The following is a 25,079-nucleotide window of genomic DNA, read 5'->3' on the forward strand; positions in this document are numbered from 1 at the left end:
TATATATAACACATGGTGGGGATAGAACCCATGACCTCAGTGCTGTGAGGCAGGAATGCTAACCATTACACCGTCCGCACTGCCCCGTATATATAACACATGGTGGGGATAGAACCCATGACCTCAGTGCTGTGAGGCGGTAGTGCTAACCATTACACCGTCCGTACTGCCCTGTATATATAACACATGGTGGGAATAGAACCCATGACCTCAGCGCTGTGAGGCAGTAATGTAACCATTACACCGTCCGTACTGCCCCGTATATATAACACTTGGTGGGAATAGAACCCATGACCTCAGTGCTGTGAGGCAGTAATGTAACCATTACACCGTCCGTACTGCCCCGTATATATAACACATGGTGGGAATAGAACCCATGACCTCAGTGCTGTGAGGCAGTAATGTAACCATTACACCATCCGTACTGCCCCGTATATATAACACATGGTGGGGATAGAACCCATGACCTCAGTGCTGTGAGGCGGTAATGTAACCATTACACCATCCGTACTGCCCCGTATATATAACACATGGTGGGAATAGAACCCATGACCTCAGCGCTGTGAGGCAGTAATGCTAACCATTACACCATCCGTACTGCCCCGTATATATAACACATGGTGGGGATAGAACCCATGACCTCAGTGCTGTGAGGCAGTAATGTAACCATTACACCGTCCGTACTGCCCCGTATATATAACACATGGTGGGAATAGAACCCATGACCTCAGTGCTGTGAGGCAGTAATGTAACCATTACACCATCCGTACTGCCCCGTATATATAACACATGGTGGGAATAGAACCCATGACCTCAGTGCTGTGAGGCAGTAATGCTAACCATTACACCATCCGTACTGCCCCGTATATATAACACATGGTGGGGATAGAACCCATGACCTCAGTGCTGTGAGGCAGTAATGTAACCATTACACCGTCCGTACTGCCCCGTATATATAACACATGGTGGGAATAGAACCCATGACCTCAGTGCTGTGAGGCAGTAATGCTAACCATTACACCATCCGTACTGCCCCGTATATATAACACATGGTGGGGATAGAACCCATGACCTCAGTGCTGTGAGGCAGTAATGTAACCATTACACCGTCCGTACTGCCCCGTATATATAACACATGGTGGGAATAGAACCCATGACCTCAGTGCTGTGAGGCAGTAATGCTATAACCATTACACCATCCGTACTGCCCCGTATATATAACACATGGTGGGAATAGAACCCATGACCTCAGTGCTGTGAGGCGGTAATGCTAACCATTACACCATCCGTACTGCCCCGTATATATAACACATGGTGGGAATAGAACCCATGACCTCAGTGCTGTGAGGCGGTAATGCTAACCATTACACCATCCGTACTGCCCCGTATATATAACACATGGTGGGAATAGAACCCATGACCTCAGTGCTGTGAGGCGGTAATGCTAACCATTACACCATCCAAACTGCTAAAATTGACTCACAGTTGTTAATGGTGGTTTAAGGGGAGTAAGATGGGTGGATTCCCAGAAAAGTACTTCAACAAATGACTTAAGTATATAATAATTTCATATTTTAATATTAATCTATGATTATTATCAGCATACTTTCCAATACAGCCTACACATCAGCAAACGCAGGAGCTGTGACAGCGGCATTAAGAGGCTGAGTTGGTTTCAATTCTTCCCGGCACTTCTGCAGTCAGTGTTTTCATCCAAGAATGAGGCTGCTCAAACACTGATAGAGTCCTGCTTAACATAGGCTACAGAACTTCCGAGTAAGATGTTTTATAAGTGCAAAGTCAACACTGCAATATCATAAATGCGAATAACCGTAAATGGCGCTGTTGCCTCAATTATAATTATTTGGAATTGCACATTAATTACAGTAGAGGGCGCTGCTGCCTCAATTATGGCTGTTCATACTAATATATTGACAAATGTGCAATGGATTACAGTCGATTAAAGATACAATGTGAATGTATTGTCCCCGGATTAAGAAACAAGGTGGAAAAACACTTGACTTAGTTCTAATATAACCGTTGTCCTTTTGTCTATTGGGAAAAAAACATGTTAGAAACTAAAACAGCCTATATCAGCTCCTTAGGGTCCACAACCCCCGTAGATAGAGATTACAAACTTTGGCGAGAGCAGCGAGCCCGCAAGGCGCTTTGTTGCGCTCACCTTCCCCCCCTGCTGGAGTACCGACAGTCGGGATTCCGATGGCTGTATACTGACCATTGGAATATCGACTGTTGGCCCACATACCACACCCTCTCCGTTTTGTAACATTTGTTAAAACTTGGGACTCAGAATGACTTTTACATATGTATAAATCTGCAATATTTTATAACACATTGAAGCGAACTATTCACTGTACAGAGGGTTTATCTTAGTACTTCTGTCCCCAACAGGTCCGCACGCCTCCACACACTATCCTGAGACGACGCATCAGTGCTCGGAGTGTCAGCAATGTTTCCCTAATCATTCAGCCCTCGTCACCCATCAGCAAACCCATAGCGCCAGCCATCTGTATAGGTGCTCGGTCTGCGGGGTGCATTTCACCTCAAAATTTACTTATACCACCCACCGCCAATGTCACACCAAGGACAGATTGTTTCACTGCTCTTTCTGTGGAAAATCCTTTCATCAGCGGTCCGGTCTCCTGTCACATAAGAGGACTCACACAGGGGAGAAGCCATTTTCATGCCAGGAGTGTGGGAGATGTTTTACCAGACGGTCTGTCCTTACTATGCACCAGCGGATTCACTCTGGTGAGAAGCCATTTGCCTGCACGGACTGTGGCAAATGTTTTGTCCAGAAATCCGACCTTGTGAAGCATCAGCGCACTCACACCGGGGAGAAGCCATTTGCATGTTCTCAGTGCGGCCGCTGCTTTTCCCAAAGCTCAGATCTCGCTCGTCATCGACGAACTCACACTAGAGTGGAATCTTTTGTGTTATAGTTCTCTCACAAATCCATGGCCTAACCAGATCATCCCGGGCATTGTGCGAAAGTAGCCGGGTGATGTCACAGAATCTTCAATTGCACCTTTCTATAACCGTTTGTGTTACCTCCTCATATTCCACCTCTCACTCTAGCGCAGGACTTTTTCCAGATTGTACTTGTTTAAACTATCCATAATAAACTTACTAATATGTTGGAAATTCTAGCCTAAAAGTCAATTATTTTCTGTTTGTGGAATGGCGTATTTGGGACAGTGTTACTGTACTTCGCACGCACTAACACATCTAGCCGCCTTAAGCTTATTCCATATGTGTACATTGATGCATAAACTTAAAACACCTGAAAAGTCACATTAAGGGGTACATTTAACTAAACAGCGGCTATGGCAGTGGTTCCCAAACTGTGTGTAGTTAATGACCAATTCTAATAATTTTTGGCCAGTGTAATAGGCAAATAATGGACGAACAGAAGTTGATCTTTTCCATTCCCACATAACTGACCTAGGGGGTGACGTGAGAGAAATTTGGGATACTCCGGGGTGCAGTGATTCTAAAATGTTTGTATTTCTGCTGGTACCTGCTACTAGGAGTAACTGCAAATAGCCACCAGACCAGGGACCTATTCTGCAGCATTCATTCGATTTGTCCCTAAAGTTTTTGCTTTCTGGTGTAAGATGCCAAACAAAATAAATACATAAGATGAAAAAACCTTTGGTGCTTACTGACAAATTCCTTTTCTCTGATTCCATAAGGGATACTGGAGAGCCTTTAACATTTGGGGTATAGACAGGTGATCAGTGGAGCCAAAACGTAAACCAGTTAGGAAACTGACCGGGGAGAGACAAAACCACAAACTGCAGAGGAGGTTATGGAACTCGAAGAGAAGAAAGAAACAGGAAAACATATAAAAAGCCGCTCAAACAGAGTCAAAGCTGTAACCAAATCCGTAATCTCCAGGAATAGCACAGCGCAGGGTGGGTTTCCAGTGTCCCCTATGGAATCAAAGAGATTTATCATTAAGTACCAAAGTTCAGTTTTCTCCTTCATCCATAGGGGACACTGGAGAGCCTTTAACCATGGGAACATCGTATAGCTCCTACCGCGTGTGGGAGAGTGCTGTGAGCCAAACTACACCTGCAAACTGAGATAGAGGCTGTGAGGGTATAAAACCTATAACTGTTGACAAAAATATGTCATCCCAACCATGTAGCAGCAAAATGTAACTGCAAAACATACACCCTGCGGGCATCTCAAGAAAATCCACCGATCAGGTGGAATGAGCCGAAAATGTGAAGATGGTAGAACGAGAAGATGCGGTATATGCCTGGTAGATAGCGAACCGGATCCAGCAGGGAAAGGACTGTTTGGAAATAAGCCAACTCTGATTATGCGCATCATACAGGATAAACAAGAGTACAGCTAATCGACAAAATGTGAAAAACCCGCACCACATCCAAGCACCCGACCGGAGAATCTCCAGGGAAAGCCGGTACCACAATAGGTTGGGTTATGTGGAAGGCAGAAAACCCCTCTGTAAAAAAAAAAAAAGCAGAACGAGGTATGAAGCTCTGCTTTGTTTGCAGGAAACATGAGATACGAGAATGGACAAGATAGATGCTCCCAACACAATTGGTTGTGGCTGTTGTGGAGAGGGAAAGACTGGCACAAGGCATGGATCCTCAGGGCACCAGTAGGTAATAGGCAGGGATGAATCTTGTGGTGACCAACAGCCCTTGGAAATGAGTGTTCATGGTCACTGCCCCCCAGCCACAGAGGCAGACATCAGTCTTCAGGAACACCCAACTCCATGTTACGAAGTGATGACCCTCTAGCCAATTTTCCCTTTGCAGCCACCACAGAAGAAATATTTTCGACTGGGGGGGGGGGGGGGGGAGGTGAATCAACTGATGTGGGTTCAGGTGAGACCCTATCCATGTGTATAGGAGATCCAGATGAAAGGTTCCGGATCGAAAGTGCCCATAATAATAAGGCAGCGACCAGCTTGCTTAGAAGTCGAACACAAAGGTGAACTGAAACCCCCCCAGAGAATGCAATATCAATCTGACTGACTCCTGTATGGACTGGGCCATGTACAGAGGAAGGAACACCTTTTTAGGCACCGTGTCCAGGATCATTTCCAAAAACTGAAGTCCAACCATGTTAGATGAGCTTTAAAACAACTTGGATGGAGCCCTGATCAGCAAATCGTCCAAGAAAGTGATGATTTGCACAGTTGTCACATTATCATTACTATGATCTTGGTAAATTAATTGTTGCATCGAAGATAGGCCGGAGGTTAACTCCTGAAACTGGTAATAAGAGTTGCGTAATAAAAATGAAAGATGGAACCTTCCGGCTTGGGAGCCACAAACAATCCCTAGTTTTGTTGCTATGGCGGGACAGGAACCAGGACTCTTGGAACCATCAACCTGTTGATGATGTCCTGTAAAACTTCTCTTCTTCTGTCCAGACCTGGTAAACTGGAGGTGGAGAACTGATGGGGAGGCTGGGAATGAGACTGACCCAGGCATCTTTGCAAGATTGATCCCAAATGTCACTGAAATATTTGAGAGATATTCTGGGGACCTTAGGTGAGATGGAAGGCCATCAAGCTGTAGGTTTGCAAGTAGGCGTGGGATCCTGCTGAGAGGTAGCGGCAGTTGGCCGATCACAGCCTCGGGATTCACGGCCAGTGAAGGAGGTCTCTGGATCTAGAGAGCGGAAAGAGGCTGAGGCAGAGAAGAGGTATGCAGAAAAATTACCTGGAGAAAGGCTGTTAGGGAGGACACACAGAGAGGCAGGAAAACAAAAGCTGTTAAGAGATCCTCAACAGCGAAAAAACACTGAACAGTCCCGGCAGGTAGTCACCGGTGGTGCACAAGTTGATCGATTAACATCCAACCATCACATGATGAGATTTTCCACAAAAACATGAAACCAATATTCACGAGGCTGCAGAATATAAGTTGGAAAGTAGAACAATTATCACATGTGATGGCGTTCGCCGCCAGGAGTACAGGATACAAAACCAGTTCTAGATCCTTCAACTAGTAACCCCACATTGATCAGAAGACGCGCACAATAATGATGGAACAGGAACTTCTGATTATCCATAGAGGAGCACCTGGGGTGTACAATACAGCGATCATGTCCCAAATGCCACATCACACGCGTGTACACCAGCACCGTGCACACTACAGCGTCATCCCTCAGTCCCCTCACAATACCAGTGATGGGCGGTTCCAGCTTATCAGACTGTAGAACCGGGGACAGTTACATTAGGTGCGGTTACCAGGGGTGACAGAAATGCTGGAAGTGGCGTTATCTAGCGAGCGGCCTCTCCAGTCTGAGGTGACGCAGGTCTGGGATGTACGACTCTGCCTTATATTGTGTAATAAGGGGAAGCAAAGACCCTGATGTGGCCACTGAGGGGGACGTCTGTGACGTGAGCAGATATTAGGGTTCCTCTGCACTGGGGTGCGTGTTGTTCGGGGTTCGCATACAGCACTAATACCTCTGTTGTCTGCTTTCATTATTATCCGCCCTCCGCTTATACAACATGTTTCGTAATTATCTCTATATATTCTATTATTCTGCTTCTCTTCTGGTGGTGTCCGAGGCAGTTTGTAGCATTTTCAGCGCAGGAATTACTATACGTTAGAATATCACTGACAATGGAAATAAATTGCAATATTAGAACTGATCCGGTAACTTCCATTCTCCATGATTTATCCCCCAAGGGTCTGTATAATGGGCCGGATTCAGACCCATATGATTGGCAGCCCTGTGAAATGACCATGCGAAGTCTAGCCTTCCCTAGCCACTAGCAAGGTGATTGACAGATGCTGGGCATTTGGAGGCGTAATGCTGGCATTATTCGGGAGTGTCCTGTAAATCACAGGCATTCCCCGGGCTGTTGGGAGGGAGCTCCGCTAATGTCTTAGAAACGGATTCGGTATGAAATGCCGGCGGTCGGAATCCCGTCCGCCGAAATGTCGACAAGGGGGGGGATGTGGATCGCCCCCCCTGCGGGCTTGCTGCGCTCGCTACGTTCGGTACACTATTTTATTCTCCCTCTATGGGTGTCGTGGACACTCATAGAGGGACAAAGTGCTGGCATTGCGGCAGTCGGGATTCCAGCGTCTGTATTTCGTCCGTCGGGATTCCGACCGCCGGCATATTGACCACATCCCTTAGAAACCTAGAATTTGATGGCTGCCCCTAACATGTTTGAAATGGTAACATTTCAAACATGTTACCTCTCCCTATTCACCTGCCTTCAGGTCCCCTGAAATAGTGACACCTAGATCCCTCTCTTCCTCAGTAGTTTCCATTATAGTGCCATTTATACTATATTTAGTCTTTGGATTTTTGAGACCCAAGTCCATGTTTTTGCATTTTTTGGCATTAAAAAATGTAGATGCCATGCTCTTGACCATTGCTCTAATCTACCTAAATCATCAATCATTTGTTTTACCCCTCCTGGGGCCAAATGTGATAGGATGAGAGTTTCAGAAAGTGAGATATTTTGGGAGAGTTTTCCCCTTTTTTTTAAAGCCACAATCAATTACATGGCAAAACCAGGTTGATTTTGAACTCTCCCAAAATCTCTCACTTTCTGAAACTCTCACCCTATTACATTTGGCCCCTGGTGCATACCTTTTGTGTCATCTGCAAAAAGGCACATTTTACCCTCAATTCCATTTGCAATATCACCAATAAAGATATTAAAAAGCATTGGTCCAAGTACAGATCCCTGGGGTACTCCACTTGTAACCTTTCCCTCCTTTGACTGTACTCCGTTTACTACAACTCTCTGTTTTCTGTCCTGCAACCATGCTCTTATCCATTCAACTATCTTAGAATCTAATCCCAAGCTTTCAAGTTTATTTAACAGTCTGCGATGTGGGACAGTGTCAAAAGCCTTACTAAAGTCTAGATAAGCTACATCTACAGCCCCACCTTGATCTATTACTTTAGTCACCCAGTCAAAAAAAGTGAAAAATATGATCTGCTATTACATTGTCCCCCTCATGAAGACTTCCACTCTCTGTCTTTAGTCTTATTACTCCACTTTTTGTTTTTCTCCTTTCACTCATATACCTAAAAAAAACGTTTCCCCCTTTACCCACTGACTGGGCCATTTTCTCCTCAGCCTGTGCTTTTGCACATCTGATTACCTTCTTAGCCTCCTTCTGTCTAACAGGATGGGTGCCGGACGGGTTCACGACAGTCGGGATCCCGACAGTCATTTACCCGACGCCGGGATCCCGACTGTAAAAACGCAGACAGCCGGGTGCCCGACGGCCACCAGCTATTTTCCCTCGTACCCCCATAGAGGGAGAATAGAATAGGTGGCTCGCTATGCGAGCCACCGTGCCCACATCGTGGCGAGCCTGCAAGGGGCTTTTTTGCGCTCGCCATGCTGTCTGACTCCGGAGTCCCATACCACACCCAACTCCGGACCCCGGAGTCCCATACCACACCCAACAGGATACACCTCCTTTGTCCTCATTATTCTGCGTCTGCTTATATTTCTTAAAGGCCAACTTTTTTGCTTTCACAGTACTTGCTACATCTTTCGCAAACCACAATGGCTTTCTTTTCCTTGCGTTTGTCCTAACTCTTTTGACACAAAGTTCTGTTGCTTTCAGTATTGCACTTTTTATTTTTCCCACTTCTCCTGCACTCCTTCCAAGTTCCTCCACTCTGCCAAAGAATTCCTTACAGAGTTTCCCATCTCTACAAAATCAGCCTTCCCTAAAAACACCTTTTTGTTTTTGTGTGCAATGGGTCACAAAAACACAAAGCGGCCTCCTTCTCCCCGCGACCTACGCAGCGCCGAGTGAGTCTAGAACTTAACCAGGAAAGTCAGTGATGCTGGGTCAGTAATAACGCCACTCCGCCTGCTGGTTGCCTTCTGCACATACAGCGCCCCCTGCTGCTGCCTGACCAGCATGATGCTGGATTAGTCTCTCCTGTTACTCAACTTGGGGATATACCCCTGGTATCTGTGGATCTCTCACATTCCTCCCACGGCCGGCCATATTCCAGTGCTGCGTCCTACTTCTGCCTCCGATCTCAGAGCCTTTTTCAGACCCGTTGGGCCAGGTCCGTATTTGGGTGCTGGCCGATGTTGGGCTATTGGGCATATGCATTGGCTGCAATAGAACGTCTGCGATCGTCTTAAAAAAAAACATTTCTATTTTCAAGCTGATTGCAGCGTGTTGGGGTGGATCCCGGCGGTTTCATGGGTGTGTCCCTAATCACGGTGGGCGCACCCAATGAAACGTTTGTAGTGTCCAAGAAAACACAGGTGTTTATGCCTGCTGGGGGAGGGCGGAGGACCCAGGTCTGAATCGGTCCCTGATTCGCAGCCCACATACTGTTAAATCTGCCAGTGCTGGGGCTCTATGCCATCCGATTCTGCTTGGTATCATTAACCCTTTGAGTGCCGAGTGAATTTGTCCAAATACTGTTGGTGTGAATTATGGGCAAGCACACATTTGTAATTCCTCATAATGACCTGAATGTTACCTTATATAGGAAATATAATCTTTTTTTTACCCAACATTTCTAATTTGAATTCATATAACAAACGTGAGCGACGCCGGCATTTTTAGTGGCCATTTTGCTCATATCTCACAGAGATGTTGGCACTCAAAGGGTCAATGCCAATGAGGGAAGTAGACAGATTTCGTAATGTTTTAGATTTTAACATGAGATTTTAAATACTTAGTAAACTTGACCGTTCTAGACAAACTCCAAGGTGGGAATGACCGGGTTAGCTTATAACAATTGCATATGGTACTGAATACAGCTAATAATATCTGCTATCTATATGGTCCATATGTATTACTGCACTGAATGTCTCACACATGATGACGCGACCCATCCGCTGATGTACAGAGGGTTTATCTCAGTACTTTTGTCCCCAACAGGTCCGCACGCCTCCTCACACTATCCTGAGATGCCGCATCAGTGCTCGGAGTGTCAGCAATGTTTCCCTAATCATTCAGCCCTCGTCACCCATCAGCAAACGCATAGTGCCAGTAATCTGTATAGGTGCTCGGTCTGTGGGGTGTGTTTCAGCTCCATATTGGCTCTTACCGCCCACCAGCTGTGTCACACCGAAGACAGAATGTTTGAATGTTACTGTGGAAAATCCTTTCATCAGAGGTCACGTCTTCTGTCACATAAGATGATGCATACCGGGGAGCGGCCATTTTCTTGCCCGGAGTGTGGGCGATGCTTTACCAGAAGTTGTGCCCTTACAGCGCACCAACGGATTCACTCTGGCATGAAACCTCATCAGTGCACGGAATGCACTAAGTGCTTTGTAACAAGATCCAGCTTTATCAAACATCGGTGCACTAACGCTGAAGAGCGGACATTTTCCTGCCTGGAATGTGGGATGTGTTTCACTAACCGATCTGCTCTTACTATGCACCAGCAGATTCATTCTGGCGAGAAGCTGTTCAAGTGCTCAGTATGTGGCAAATGTTTTGTACATAAAGCCAACCTTGTTAAGCATCAACGCACTCACACCGGGGAGCGGCCATTTTCCTGCCTGCAATGTGGGAGATGTTTTACCAACCGATCTGCTCTTGCTATGCACCAGAGGATTCACTCTGGCACAAAGCCGTTTTCATGTACGGAGTGCGGCAAATGCTTCATCCGTAAAGGCGACCTTGTCACACATCGGCGCACTCACACTGGGGAGAGGCCGTTTGTGTGTTCTCAGTGCGGTCGCTGCTTTTCTAATGGTTCAAATCTCTGTCGCCATCAGCGAGTTGTTCACCGGTCTAGGTGAATAAGCTGCCCGTCACATACATAACAAGACTTGTATGCAAACTGGATAAAAAAGTGACTTATTTTCCCACTAGGGGGGTTCTTCAACACTGCTTGCTAAGCGCGCCCGGCTGGGAGAAACTCAATGTGACTCAAATGTGACAAAATACAGTGTTGCGAAGCGGCGGCACTCCAATAGCAAAGGAAACAACCTGCTGTTACGGGTTTCCTTTGCTATTGGAGTGCCACCACTTTGCAACACTATATATAGATAGATATACATTTGTATATATTGACCCCTCCAGGATCAGGGCAGGGTGTTGGGGGAAAGAGGGCACCTTGAGTTCGGTGACCCTGGCCTGCCAGCGTCACTAAGGTGGGCGGGTCCACCTGCTCATGTCAGTAAGTGGGCGGGCCTGGGCCGCCAATGTCACTGTTGGGGTCATGCCCGGCACCTACATAGGTATTGGCCTGCCCCCAAGTTCTCTTCACACTTCGGTGGGGACCCACTGGCCTGGCTGTTTTAGCAGGGCGCTGCTAAACGGGCAGGGCATGGCGCCCTACTAAAAATTTTTTACCCAATTCTCATCCTATTCAAAATCCCCATATTATATTCATATGACAAACAACAACCACACTTCTAAATATTACATTGTATGTAAAATATATCATTGATGTATGCAAAATTAGTTTATAACATGAATTGAATGGAATAGTCCGCATACATGGTGTATATAATGTATAACTACTATCTCCCCCTCCGCATGAATACTTACGCTGTATATGTAATCTGTATTTGGTGCAAAAACAGACCGAGAACAGAATACAATCTATTGAAACTATTGGGACAGGGGAACCATGTAAATAGAGTAATAAATCTTGCCATCCATCTAACATCTGTTTGGTCTCAGAATTACTCTATACTGTTATTATTCTGTTCCGTCAGACTGTGCTTGGCGTTTTCCCCTTATTTCCAGTGAAGGAAGGAGACAGATTCATCAACATATTCTAGTAGTGTAAAAGAAAGATGGCTGCTGGTGTGACTGGTGTTTGTCAGTCCATTTATGTTCTAAATACACAGTAAGCTAGACAGATCTAGACAAACTCCAATGTTACAGGTGGAGCCATGCTCACCTAGCCTGCCTATGGCGTTTGTCTCGCCTACTCGCACACAGCACGCCTAGTTGCATGGGAGCGCAATAAGTCGCACAGTTTGGCGTATGGTGTTACCGGATGAGTGCAATACCAGCAATCATCCACCAGATGTCGCTTTTAAAATCACCACTGCACATGCGCAGAATCTGCATTGCGTGAGGCGTGAAGTGAAATGCACTATAGTGCAAGAACTACTTTACTGTACAGTACAGCGAAGGCAGCAAAGATGACGGCGGATTCATACTGTAGGGTACACTTTTGTGTAAGGGCACTGCTGTACGTGCGTCTCATTATGCCACACTGATTAAACATAGAATTACGCTACAGTATGAATTTCATACAGTACGATCAGGCCAGACATGAGCACCGGGGGTTAACAAAATGGCTACCGGGTTTCAGCCAGGGCTTCAAGGGAGCCCATATCTATGGAGCTAACAATTATTACACTGGTTCCTGCTGTGTGAAATACAGTACCGTATGTACCGTAACAACTGTAGTACAGTGCTTACAAAATTTTCTGCAGCAGTGCAATGAACAACTTACAATAATGTACAGTAGGTCATTTCTACAGTACAGTATGCCTCATACACATTTCCTATGGGAAATGTATGGTCTGTTTATACATTGTTCAATAGTAAGGCCTCATTTGATGACAGCCATTTAATAAAATATCACAAAAACCCTCTAACAATGATTATTTTTTTATTTTAAGTAATTTACTGTACAGTTCTAAGTATTGTAGGACAACTTACAGGGGCAGTACAGTATGAGCTTGTCCTACAGTATATTACATCCAAAAGAATCATGTGATATACTGCACTGTATTGCACTGTATTGCACGCAATACAATACAGTACTGTATAGAATACAAACCTGCCGCCCTGCATCTTTCAGTGCAGCTTAGCGGTTGCTAATGTATAGGTTCCTTAAGAATTTTGCTGGTACACTGGATGTATTCTCTACTGCAGGGTGGACTAGGTGTGCAACATTAAGGACCACGGTACAGTACTTTGCACAGATCCTTCACTGTAGCAGTCATACAGCACCAAGCGCTGTCCATCCATACAGTACATATTCCTTGGACGCACACATAATATACAGTACAGGCCAGTAAGCCCAACTGAAGACCGCATCTGTGAAATACATCTGGTTAACGCTGGCTGGTTAAACGCCCACCCCTTCTTCCTTTTCTGGGAGACTGCTCTTTTCACAGAGAAGGAGGTTGGTGTGGAAATGAAGGGCTGATACAGCATTCAGGCAGTCTGGCTGGGGGAAGGTACTATAGAGAAAGTACTGCACAATACATTGAGTTCAGTACTACAGTATGCTGTGGACTGTGCGTATTGAGATGTTTCAATAGACCTTCCCCCTGCCCCCCCCCCCCCCCCCCCCCCGGACGCTACACCTGAGTGCTGTACATTACAGGGCCCATTTGTCAGAGCTTGTATTGTACTGTACTGTACAGATGGAGCCGCAGCACCATTCACTGAGAATGAAACGTGCAAGAGTCTTACACACAAGCGCGTCCCATTCTCGGTGGTGAATTGTGTGACTCCATCTTTACTGCATATCACTGGATTACTGGAGCATTATCCACCCAGCCGTGGGGATGTGTATTGCATGCATATTGTATGGCATGCCTCAATGCGTGTCAGCACGCTACAAGTGGCACGCCAAAACCCTCGCCGAGGCGCGCTGACTAAATGGATGAGCGTGGCTCCTTCTGTATGTGGGAATGACCGGGTTAACTAATAAGTAGCATTTATAGATGATCAGATATAATTGGATGTTTTAAGTACCATATACATGGTACATATGTATAACTGCACACGCATGATGACGCCACCCATCCGCTTATGTACAGAGGGTTTATCTTAGTACTTTTGTCCCCAACAGGTCCGCACGCCTCCTCACACTATCCTGAGATGACGCATCAGTGCTCGGAGTGTCAGCAATGTTTCCCTAATCATTCCGCCCTCGTCACCCATCAGCAAACGCATAGCGCCAGTAATCTGTATATATGCTCCATCTGTGGCGTATGTGTCAGCTCCGACATCGCTCTTACCGCCCACCAGCGATGTCACACTGAGGACAAACTGTACCACTGCTCTTACTGTGGGAAATCCTTTCATCAGAGGTCCCGTCTCCTGGCACATAAGAGGACTCACACCGGGGAGCGCCCGTTTTCATGCCCGCAGTGCGGAGAATGCTTTTCCGGGAGGTCTTCCCTCACTAAGCACCAGCAGATTCACTCTGGCGAGAAGCCGTTTCAGTGCGCACAATGCGGCAAATGTTTTGTCCGGAAAAGCACCCTGGTCATGCATCAGCGCACTCACACGGGGGAGAGGCCGTTTTCATGTACGGTTTGCGGAAAGTGCTTTGTCCAGAGATCCGACCTAGTCTTGCATCAGCGCACTCACACTGGGGAGAGGCCGTTTTCATGCGCGATGTGTGGGAAGTGCTTCGTGCGGAGGTCCGACCTTGGCAAGCATGAGCGAACTCACACCAGGGAGAGGCCGTTTGTGTATTCTACCGGCTCTCATCTTGGTCAACATCAGCGAGTTGTACACCGGTCTAGGTGAATAAACTGCCGTCATATATACAGTATATACCAAGACTCGTTTACAAACTGGATAAAATAGTGGGCTTCTTTTCTCACCCAATGCATTATAAGGTGCAGGGCTACATGTGTTTGGTCCTCCGTCCTGTTGAGGGCGCTGTGCCCAGTTAAGGATCCATCTAGTAATGCACAGAGGGGCCAAATCAGATCCGCAAGCACAGGTCCAAATATTGACCCATGTTCGATGGTGGGGCTGCTACTGCACATATGCGGGAGCCTTCCACCAATTTCTCCATTGGCAAGGCGCTCACAGCCTGATTGACAGGTGGGGGGGGGTGTGGCAGGGTGGTCCCCTGGCATTTTAATTGGTGTGAACACAAAAAAAGGTGGACGTGCCCATAGGAATGCTAGGCGGGCCAATGTGATCGTATGCATACCTTTTCCTGGTGGGGGGTGGGGAATGATGTCTTCTCCCTCCCCGATTTTACCTCATTGCGGGCAGCCACCGAGTGACTCCTGGGTCACGCGGTGGCTGTGAGCAGTGGGGAGAGGAGGAGAAATCCTTCAATGGTAAATACCATTGAAGGGTTTCTCTTCTGTGAGGGCACTAGCTCTCCTTCCGTGTTGAACAGCCATTGTAGTTTCATCATGGCGTGACGCCCTAGTGTGTGTGACTTTTTTCCCCCAATTCGTTGCATTTTATAAGCAACACAGTGCGGACATGACGCACAAGCAGCTATTGCTGATTTAAAAGGATATGCAGAATCCCTATATTTTGTGTGTGACCGTGGGTGTATCTGCATACGAATTTCTACATTATTGTGCCAGTGGCTGTTTTCAATATAGGCCTACCACATATCATTGTAATAAGCAGATGATGCTTGTGCCCCCACTTTGCACCACTTTACGAATAAGACATTGTAATAGAAAAAGTTGCACGCAAAGACGGTCAGCTAGCGAGTCACACAGAGCTTGTAGCACACGGAGGGTAAATGTATGTGGATACATTTGTAGGACTGATACAGAGTTAATCCAAAAAACAACCACTGGCCCTTTTTCCAGAAATTATTATACACCTCCCCCACGAGTCATTCAGTGTCAAATCCAGTCTTTTTGTTAAAATTTTACCAGCTCAGATTTTGTGCTGATTTGGTATATGGAGAGTATATATATGTAGTCTAAGAACAATACAAAATTGTATTTCAAGATCTTATTCCATTTCCAAATTCTGGCTATGTAAAATAATAAAATCTGTTAAATGCACAACCAGCATATTTTGGAATCCCCCTAGCTGCTCGTCTAATAAAGCTAGCAGATGGGTGTCGTACCATTTTACTGGTTTTATTATGTCCTTTTCTATGATATATAACACAATAGGCTTTGTGAGGAAAAACTTTTAGCAATTTCAAACTGACATTTTTTGCCATGATTATCTCAAAAAGTGCATTGACAAAGTTAAAAAAATTTCAGGAAATGGACTCTGTACCAATGTTAAATGTTTGTAAAAAAAAATGTAACTATGTGAGGATAATGAGTTCATAGATAAAAATAGTTTTAAAGCTAGGTATTTTATAAAAAAAACAAAACAGGTGTATTACAATTAGTAATAGGTAATAATAGATTTGGAGGCTTCATTCGTTTAATTCTGTAAGTGGAATAGTAAGACTTGTGGTTAGTGTCGTCAGGATACATGACATAGATTCTTCCCATTGGAGTTATAGGGTGGACTTAGCAGAAGACATTGATTTAGAGGTATCCATACTACACCAGGCTGCCTTGGAGAGATAAATGGTGGTTGAGGTCCAGCTGGATGAAGGAAGGTCCTCTTCATTCTTGACCACCACAAGGCCACTGTTTCTTGTTCTACACAATGGATATATAGCCATTTATTTGTGTCAAGTGGAGTTTGTCTGGAGATTGCGTAACAAATACTGGTAGAAGATGTAGCCTTAGGAAATGTTTTTCAGATATTTTTGATGTATTTGAATCAACAGGTAAAAAAGCATGCTACTGTTGTGTTCCCTGAATTTAAGTACATCAAAAATATCTGTCACAGACGTGCCCAAAAAATGTCAAACCTCTGGCGAGAGATCAATGATCTAATTTCCCTGGGCCTTCAGACCCCCATACCAGGTGAAGCTAAGATTCTCCTCCTTCCTTTGGGACTCCCCAGAGGCAACAGAACAATTTGTTACGGGACATTGCTTCTGCTGATTGGAAACAGCCTCCCCGGCTTGAAACTCGGCCTTCTCACGTATCTGGTATACATACCGTGTGGAATATATGACTAGAATTATATGCAATTCTTCTAAAATATTTGATAACATTTGGGAGTCCTTGGCTTGCCACTCAAAAAGTCCCTTCTCCATTCGATAAAGGGTTAATGCGTGCAGAGGTGTACGCTTACACATGCTCTCGCATGCGGCCTCAACGAGGAAAAATCATTCGATGGTCAATCACCGTAGAATGAGGTTTCCTCCCTTTGTAGATTAAAGGAATTTTAGACTTACTATTTATGTATATGTGTTACACAGATGACATCACTAAGGTGGGCAGGCCCAGGCCGGCGATGTCATTGTTGGAGGTGGGCCTGGCACCTACGGAGGTTCTGTGCTTCCCCCAAGTTCCCTGGTCAATGCGAATAGATGCAGTGTGCATTTTCCCCTACTTGTCCTATAAAAAAAAACATATTATATTCATACGACAAACAACAACTACACTTCTAATATTACATTGTATATAAAATATATCATTGATATATGCAAAATTAGGTCATAACATGATTTGAATGGAATAGTCCGCATACATGGTGTATATAATGTATAACTACTATCTCCGCCTCCGTATGAATACTTACGCTGTATATGTAATCTGTATTTGGTGCAAACACAGACGAGAACAGAATACAATCAGACGGTGAAACTATTGGGACAGGGGAACCATGTAAAAAGTAAAATAAATCTTGCCATCCATCTAACATCTGCTTGGTCTCAGAATTACTCTATACTGTTATTATTCTGTTCCGTCTTACTGTTCTTGGCATTGTCACCTTATTTCCAGTAAAGGAAGGAGACAGATTCATCAACATATTCTAGTAATGTAAAAGAAAGATGGCTGCTGGTGCGACTAGTGTTTATGTCAGTACAACAGTCCATATATGTTCTAAATACACACAGTAAGCTAGACCCAATGTTATGTGGGAAAGACAAAGTTAATTAATAAGTATTCGGTATTATTGGATGTTTTCAGTACCATATTCATGGTACATATGTATAACTGCACAGAATGTCTCACACATGATGCCGCGACCCATCCGCTGATGTACAGAGGGTTTATCTCAGTACTTTTGTCCCCAACAGGTCCGCACGCCTCCTCACACTATCCTGAGATGACGCATCAGTGCTCGGAGTGTCAGCAATGTTTCCCTAATCATTCAGCCCTCGTCACCCATCAGCAAACGCATAGCGCCAGTAATCTGTATATATGCTCAGTCTGCGGAGTGAGTGTCCGCTCCAAATTGGCTCTTACCGCCCACCAGCGATGTCACACCGAGGACAAACGGTATCACTGCTCTTACTGTGGGAAATCCTTTCCTCATAAATCACATCTCCTGGCACATAAGAGGACTCACACCGGGGAGCGGCCATTTTCATGCCAACAGTGCGGAGAATGCTTTTCCTGGAGGTCTTCCCTCACTAAGCACCAGCAGATTCACACTGGCGAGAAGCCGTTTATGTGCACGGAATGCGGCAAATGTTTTGTCCGGAAAGGCACCCTGGTCATGCATCAGCGCACTCACACCGGAGAGAGGCCATTTTCATGTGAGATTTGCGGAAAGTGCTTTGTCCAGAGATCCGACCTCGGCTTGCATCAGCGCACTCACACCGGGGAGAGGCCGTTTTCATGCACCACTTGTGGAAAGTGCTTTGTACGGAGGTGTGACCTTGTTAGGCATCAGCGCACTCACACCAGGGAGAGGCCCTTTGCATATTCTCCCAGCTCACATCTTGCGCATATCAGCAGCGTTGGATGAGGCCCGATTTCAACCATTTCAGCGGAGCTAGAAAAGTTAGGTCTTGTTTCTACAAATAAATTCCTTCTCCTCGCCTTCCTATTATTAATTTATTCCTGTCCCATAAAACCCTAATCACCACTCCTTCTGGCCACCTCCTGCCAGTTTTTTAAACCCACCCCCCCGCCAAAAAAAACCCAAAACATTTGTGCAAATGAGGACACATCAGTTCCTACGCTCAATATTCAACCGCTGTTTGTAACCTTTTTGTCAAGTTAGCACTCATGCCTTTTGTGCTGTACATACGTGTCCACGTACATGACACTGCTCTCCTTCCGTGATGAACAGCCGTTGTAGTCGCACCAAGGCGTGACTCCCTAGATCAGAGTGTCTTTGTTTGTGACTTTTTTTCCAATTCATTCCATTATATACACAACACAGTGTGAATAGGATACACAAACAGCTTCTGCTGATTAAAATGATATGCAGCATGCCTATATTCTGTGTGTGTGTGACCGCAGGTGCATCTGCATACAAATTGATACATTACCGTGCCAGTGACTATTTTCCAGGAAAACACTGCAATGTAGCATTACAAATGTAGATACAGTGGCAGTTGCACACATAATATAGGCATGTCACATATCAGTGTAATCAGCAGAAGCTGCTTGTGTAGTAGTAGTAGTGCACAGCAATAGAAAACATTGCATGCGAAGATGCTCAGCTAGCGAGTCACACAGAGCTAACGCGTTGTGTGAAGGAGCGCATGGATTGTAGATGTATGTGGATACATTTGTATGACTGATACAGAGTAAATACAAAAAAAAAACGCTGGGTCATTTTCCAGCTATGATTATACACCTCAATTTTATCAGTTCAGATTTGGTATATGGAGAGTGTATATGTAGTCTAAGAAAAGTACCAAATTTTATTTCAATATATTTTGCCATTTCCAAATTAAAGCTATGTACATTTTTATAAATTAAAAAATCTGTAAAAAAAAAAAAACCACAACCAGCATATTTTTCAAATCGTCCTAACAGCTCTCCTAATTAAGCTAGCGAGGTGGAAATGGTGTAATTTTACTGGCTTTATTATGCCATTTTCTATGATATGCAACACTATAGACTATAGGCTCACTATAGTGAGGAAAAACTTTTTGCAATTTCAAACTGACATTTTTGGTCATGATTATTTCAAATAGTGCATCAACAAAGTTCAAAAAAATTCAGGATATCATCTATATTAATCTTTAATGTTAATGGATTCATAGTTAAAAATAGTTTTGAAGCAAGGTAGTTGATTTAAAAAAACAAACAGGTGTTTTTACAAGTAGTAATAGATTTGTTGGCTTCATTAGTCTAATTCCATAAGTGGAATAGAAATAGTTGTGGTTGTTAAAGTATCATTAGAAGACATTTATTTTTGATGTACTTGAATCAACAGGTATAAAAGCATGATACGGTTATGTTCCCTGAATTCGAATACATCAAAAATATCTGTGAAAGTCACCCAAAAATGTTGATCCTCTGGAGAGAGATCAATGATCTAATTTCCCTGGGTTTGCAGACCCCCATAACGTGTGAACCTAAGGTTTTTCCTTCTTCCTTTGGGACTTCCAGAGGCAACAAGACCCCAAAATAATTTGTTACGGGACATTGCTTCTGCTACAACTTTCCAAATTGCAGCTGATTGGAAACAGCCTCCCCGTCTTTAAACTCAGCCTGATCACGTGTCTGGTGTACATACCGTGTGGAATATATGACTAGTATTTGCAATTCTTCTAAAATATTTGATAACATTTTGAATCCCTGGCTTGCCTTACAAAAAGTCCCTTCTCCATTCGAAATATGTTAATGTTTTTGTCTTTTTCACTTTTTATACATATATTTGAGTTTTGTGGCCACCTAGTAAGACTCCTCCTTTCTCTGCTCCTTGGTTCAATACCCACCCCCCCCCTCCTACTTTTAGGGTCCGCCACACTGTTACTTTTCTGATCTCTTAACCTTTTATATAAAGACCAATCATTCTGTGATTCACAATATTTTTTAGGCATTGGTCTTGGACTATTTTTGAGGTTTAATGTTCATTGTATGTATTTCATTTCCTTCTGCTGTTGTGACTGTCTTAATAAACTTTTATATTAAAAAAAAGTCATATCTGTGAAATCCTTTTCTAAAGGCTACATCATAATCTACATCATAATCTACAGTATTTATTACAAAATGTACATAGCCATAATTTGGAAATTGAATAAGATATTTAAATAAAATTTAGTATTTTTCTAAAGGTCCATACACACATGGTGACTGCCCAGCGTGTCTGGACAGCGATGATGACTATCATCACTGCGGGGAAAGGCACTCAGTGCATACACACTGAGCGGCTTTCCCCCTGCCCGGCGCCGACAGAGGGGGGAGGACGGCGTTGCATAGCGCTCGTCCTGAAAGCCGCTCATCAGCTGGTATAACCAGCAGATGAACGGCTTTCCTGGCGATGTTGCGGGAGCGTGCAGCAGCGCTCATCGCCGGGCCATACACACTGGGTGACTTTGAGCTGACAGCCGCTCAAACATGCTGTTTTGAGCGACTGTCAGCTCAAAGTCGCCCAGTGTGTATGGGCCTTTAAACTACATATATACACCCCATCTGTGTTGGTGATGTAAAAATCTGTTTGCTGATTTGACACAAAATGACCCCCGCTCACTATTAATGTTGCGAATATTTTCACCCCCTTCTTCAGTTAATTCAGGAGTGGCACACTCCAAAGAGGGACGAGCGCGAAGAAGCCTATTGTGGACTTGGTGCCTCGCCATAGGTTCTGTTCACTCTTTATGGGGGTCGTGGACCCCCACGGGGGAGAATAGCCCCATTAAGTTGGGATCCTGACTGTCAGGCATTTAACAGTCAGGATTCTGACCTCAATTTAATGACCGTTGGAATCCCGACTGTCGGGTGGTCATCCCGCACCCATGGCTTAAGGCACAACTGCTAGATGAATTACAGGAGATTCTAGGTACTGCTGAGAGTCTTTTATCTACAGATCGCAGTTGGACACTTTTAGTGGGATATACAAATGCGTGTTTGACGTTTGGAAGATATTCAAAGGGAATGAAGTGTTTGATTTCGGGCTATGTTCCTCGAATGCAAGAATAAGGATTTAATTGTGGCTGAGATCTAAAGTTTAAGTGTCAGATGCCACCATCCAAGATAGCATCAAGATGTGTTGTGTAATTCTGAACCCCCAAATATACATTTGGTTGGTCACGCTGTAGTCTTGATCTTTGAAGTTGAGTCCTATCATACGGACCTCTGTTTTATCATCAGGATTCAGTCGCAACCACCTGGTGCTCATCCTCTCCGGGAGCTCAGCTAGACAGACATTAAGGGTTATTATTGGTTCTCAGTACCCGGGGTAAAGGACAGATACAGTTGGGTATCATCTGGATAGCAGTGGTAGTCCTATGCTATGCTGACTGATTGTTTCAACCAGGGGTATCATGTACACTGCAAAAATATGTGGACAGCACAGGGCAGTGGCACTGGTGAGGATGAGTATACTCCAGATAGAAATCTCTGTAACCTGATGCTGAGAAATAATTTAAACCAGCTTTGGACTGTGCCATCCGGTCCACAACAAATGTTTTAGGTGCTCAATCAGAAGCCCATGGTCCACAATATGAAATGCTGCAGAGAGATCCAGAAGGATTAAGATTGAGCAGTCACCTCTGTCTCTTGCCAACAAGAGATCATTTTACACACATGCCAGGGTTCTTTCAGTCTTCTTAGAAAAAAGGAAACAGTGGTCCTCAAGTGGTGGGCAGCCGTTCACAGAAAGGATTCCTTTTTGGAGGCACACTTTTAAATGATTAAAGATAATGTTTAATGAGTAAGATAAAACTTAACTTTTAATTCCATTTATTTTAAAATAATCATAACTCTATATTTACATATGATGCATAATTTGCCATGAAGAGGTAAATAAACAACAAATGCTTTTAGTGAAACAAAAAATGCCCACTGAAATTTACCATGTACTTATATCGACACAGTGGTAGTTGGTGGTGTTATTAAATAATCATATATTGTTGATATATGATTTACTTTGGGTCCTTCAATAGGACAGCTGATGACACGTCCAGATAGTGTGACGGGTCTGTACTGTTCAATAATCATACAGTCACAGAGAATTTTCAAGGAAAAATGTATTAAATTTGTACATACAGTTAGTCACACAAATACCCGTTGGTGGTAATATGCCGTCAATTAGTTAAATGAGAGAAGATGTATGCATTCATAACATATCAGGTATCCTTAGAGAGATGGGAAAAGGGGAGTACAGTGAGTTGGACTCCATTCTTTCTGCTACATAGTTACATAGTAGGTAAGGCTGAAAAAAGACTTGCGTCCATCTAGTTCAACCTGGTATAGATATCCATTGCTGATTTGGTAGGTTCTGGTATTTTACAGACAAATTATATTTCTTATTTGTACCCATGGATGTTTTTCTCCAGTAAATGTTTGTCCAACTTTGCCTTGAACGCATTTAATGAGCCAGCCGTTACCACCTCTCTGGGAAGAGAGTTCCAGAGTTTGACTGTTCTGACCGTAAAGAAATTCTTTCTACTAGCTGAATGAAATCTTTTTTCTTCTAATCTATATTCATGCCCTCGTGTCCTAGATTCCTTTCTAGTAGAAAAGAGGGTGTGTGACAGTTCCTTATATTGGCCCTTGATATACTTGTACATGTTGAGCATGTCCCCCCTTAAACGTCTCTTTTCCAATGTAAATAGTCCCAAATTGCTTAATCTCTCCCCGTAGCTTAAATTCTCCATTCCCCTAATAAGCTTTGTTGCTCGCCTTTGGACTTTTTCTAATTCTATGATGTCCTTTTTATAGTGTGGGGCCCAGAACTGCACTCCGTACTCAAAGTGAGGTCTCACCAATGCTTTATACAGTGGCATAATTACCCTTGAGTCCCTAGTTTCCATTCCCCTCTTAATACATGCCAGAATTTTGTTGGCCTTTTTTGTAGCTACATTACAATGGGCACTACATCCCAGTTTGCTGTCTATTTGGACTCCTAGATCCTTTTCAAGTATGGAATTACCCAGTTCCTCTCCGCTAAGGTTGTAACTTGCACACTGGTTGTGTCTCCCAAGGTGCATAACCTTACATTTATCTACATTGAACCTCATCTTCCATTTTTTTGCCCACTCATCTAGAATTGCAAGATCATTTTGAAGCATGGTGATGTCTTCTGATGATTTGATGACTTTGCTAAGTTTTGTATCGTCCGCAAAGATGGATACATTGCTCAGTAACCCTATCCCAATATCGTTAATAAAAATGTTAAACAAAATGGGCCCCAAAACCGAACCCTGGGGCACTCCACTTAGTACCGGTATCCAGAGGCGTAACTAGAATTTAGTGGGCCCCATAGCAAAATCTTGAATGGGGCCCCCCTCATTGGCACTCAGTGGTGAAAAAAATTAAACACACACATTGGTACTCATATGAATAAAATGTAACCGGACCAGGATAGAGCTGACAAGGAAAGGGCCAACACATAGTTGACAAAATCGGGACACAGGCGACAGGGACACGACTGAACAGAGGGGCAAGAGAGACAGGTGACAAGACAGAACAAAGGTGACATGACAGTGGAAACAGGAGAGAGGGGATGGCAAGAAAGAAGTAAAATTGTCAATACAGATGTGACAGGGCCAGGATTGACCTGACAGGGAGAAGGTAAGGACAGATATTACAGGACAAGGACAAGACAGTGGGGACAGGACAAAAGACAAGGCAGGACAGGGTTAGGCTGTGGAGGGGGGTTAAAGGCTGTGGGAAGGTGGGGGTTGTGTTAGGCTGCATGCTGATTGGGTTAGGTTAAGGCACTAGTAGGGAGGGATATGGTCAGGCTGCAGGGCAAGGGATTTAGGGTAAGGGGGATAAGGGGAGAGGATTATGGCACTTACAATGGGTGACAGCACCAGGACAGAGGGGACAGGACAGGGACAGAGAAAATAAGAACAGGAGAGAGATGAGTGACAGAGGGGACAGAGACATGTCAGTGAGAACAGGACAGAGGGGAAATAACAGATCAGTGGGGTCAGGATGAAGGGCAGTAGTAACCACAGAGAGGGCAGTAAAATTTTTATTTCTTTAATTTACTCACTGCCAGCTCTATGTGTCTGATAGCCGCGCCGGTGCCTGATCTGTGGTCAGCAGGTCCTTGCAGTGCAGGTCAGTGCCGCATGTGCATGCATCTTCCCCTGAGCACCAGTCAGGGAGACCTCCGCTGGATCAAAGAAGCCAGCTCAGCTGGGGAGAGGCGCGCAGGAAACAGGTGCTTAGAGCGAGCACTTGAAGGAGGGAATCGCTCTAGTATTGCTTGCTTCCGCACTACCGCCGCTGCATATATTCCTGCGCTCGTGAGATGATGTCACTATCATCTCACGAGTGTCTCCTCTCTCCTCTAGGCACTGCTCCGGCCGGGCGCAGTGAGTTCAGGGTCCCGGAGACCCCCCGCCCCTTATTAACCCCTTTCACTACTGGCGCAACTATGGAAGTGCGGTGCAGTGGAGTGCTTACT

The 25,079-nt window shown here is 44.6% G+C and overlaps 2 protein-coding genes across 5 annotated transcripts in view; both read left to right on the top strand.

The window, feature by feature from the left end:
• The window catches only part of LOC146058248 (uncharacterized), a 102,132-nt gene extending 90,350 nt beyond the window's left edge, over positions 1-11,782 (top strand). Inside the window, exon 12 of one of the 4 annotated variants that reach the window (XM_083170443.1) lies at positions 9,906-11,782. In XM_083170443.1, the coding sequence (XP_083026569.1) occupies positions 9,906-10,777 (872 nt within the window). In that variant the 3' untranslated portion in view covers positions 10,778-11,782. Of the gene's footprint in view, positions 1-2,412; positions 3,166-9,905 lie in introns of those variants that run through there. The other 3 variants (XM_083170445.1, XM_083170444.1, XM_083170450.1) reach the window with 3 other exon arrangements.
• Positions 11,783-14,270: 2,488 nt separating this feature from the next.
• On the top strand, positions 14,271-20,428 carry LOC146058252 (uncharacterized). Its single transcript, XM_083170467.1, has 2 exons — positions 14,271-14,488; positions 17,830-20,428. Exons 1-2 carry the CDS (start codon positions 14,401-14,403, stop codon positions 18,501-18,503), a joined length of 762 nt encoding a protein of 253 aa, XP_083026593.1. The 5' UTR covers positions 14,271-14,400; the 3' UTR covers positions 18,504-20,428.
• The last annotated feature ends 4,651 nt before the right edge of the window (positions 20,429-25,079 follow it).

The sequence above is a fragment of the Crinia signifera genome, chromosome 2 (assembly GCF_055691185.1).
Source record: "Crinia signifera chromosome 2, ASM5569118v1, whole genome shotgun sequence".
NCBI classification, from domain to species: domain Eukaryota; kingdom Metazoa; phylum Chordata; class Amphibia; order Anura; family Myobatrachidae; genus Crinia; species Crinia signifera.

Bases quoted from the DNA above. Each gene is read 5' to 3' on its own strand.
- LOC146058252 (XM_083170467.1), top strand. From the start codon at position 14,401: ATGAGCGAACTCACACCAGGGAGAGGCCGTTTGTGTATTCTACCGGCT. The intron at 14,489-17,829 runs GTGAATAAACTG...TGTCCCCAACAG, and splicing joins CGAGTTGTACACCGGTCTAG to GTCCGCACGCCTCCTCACAC.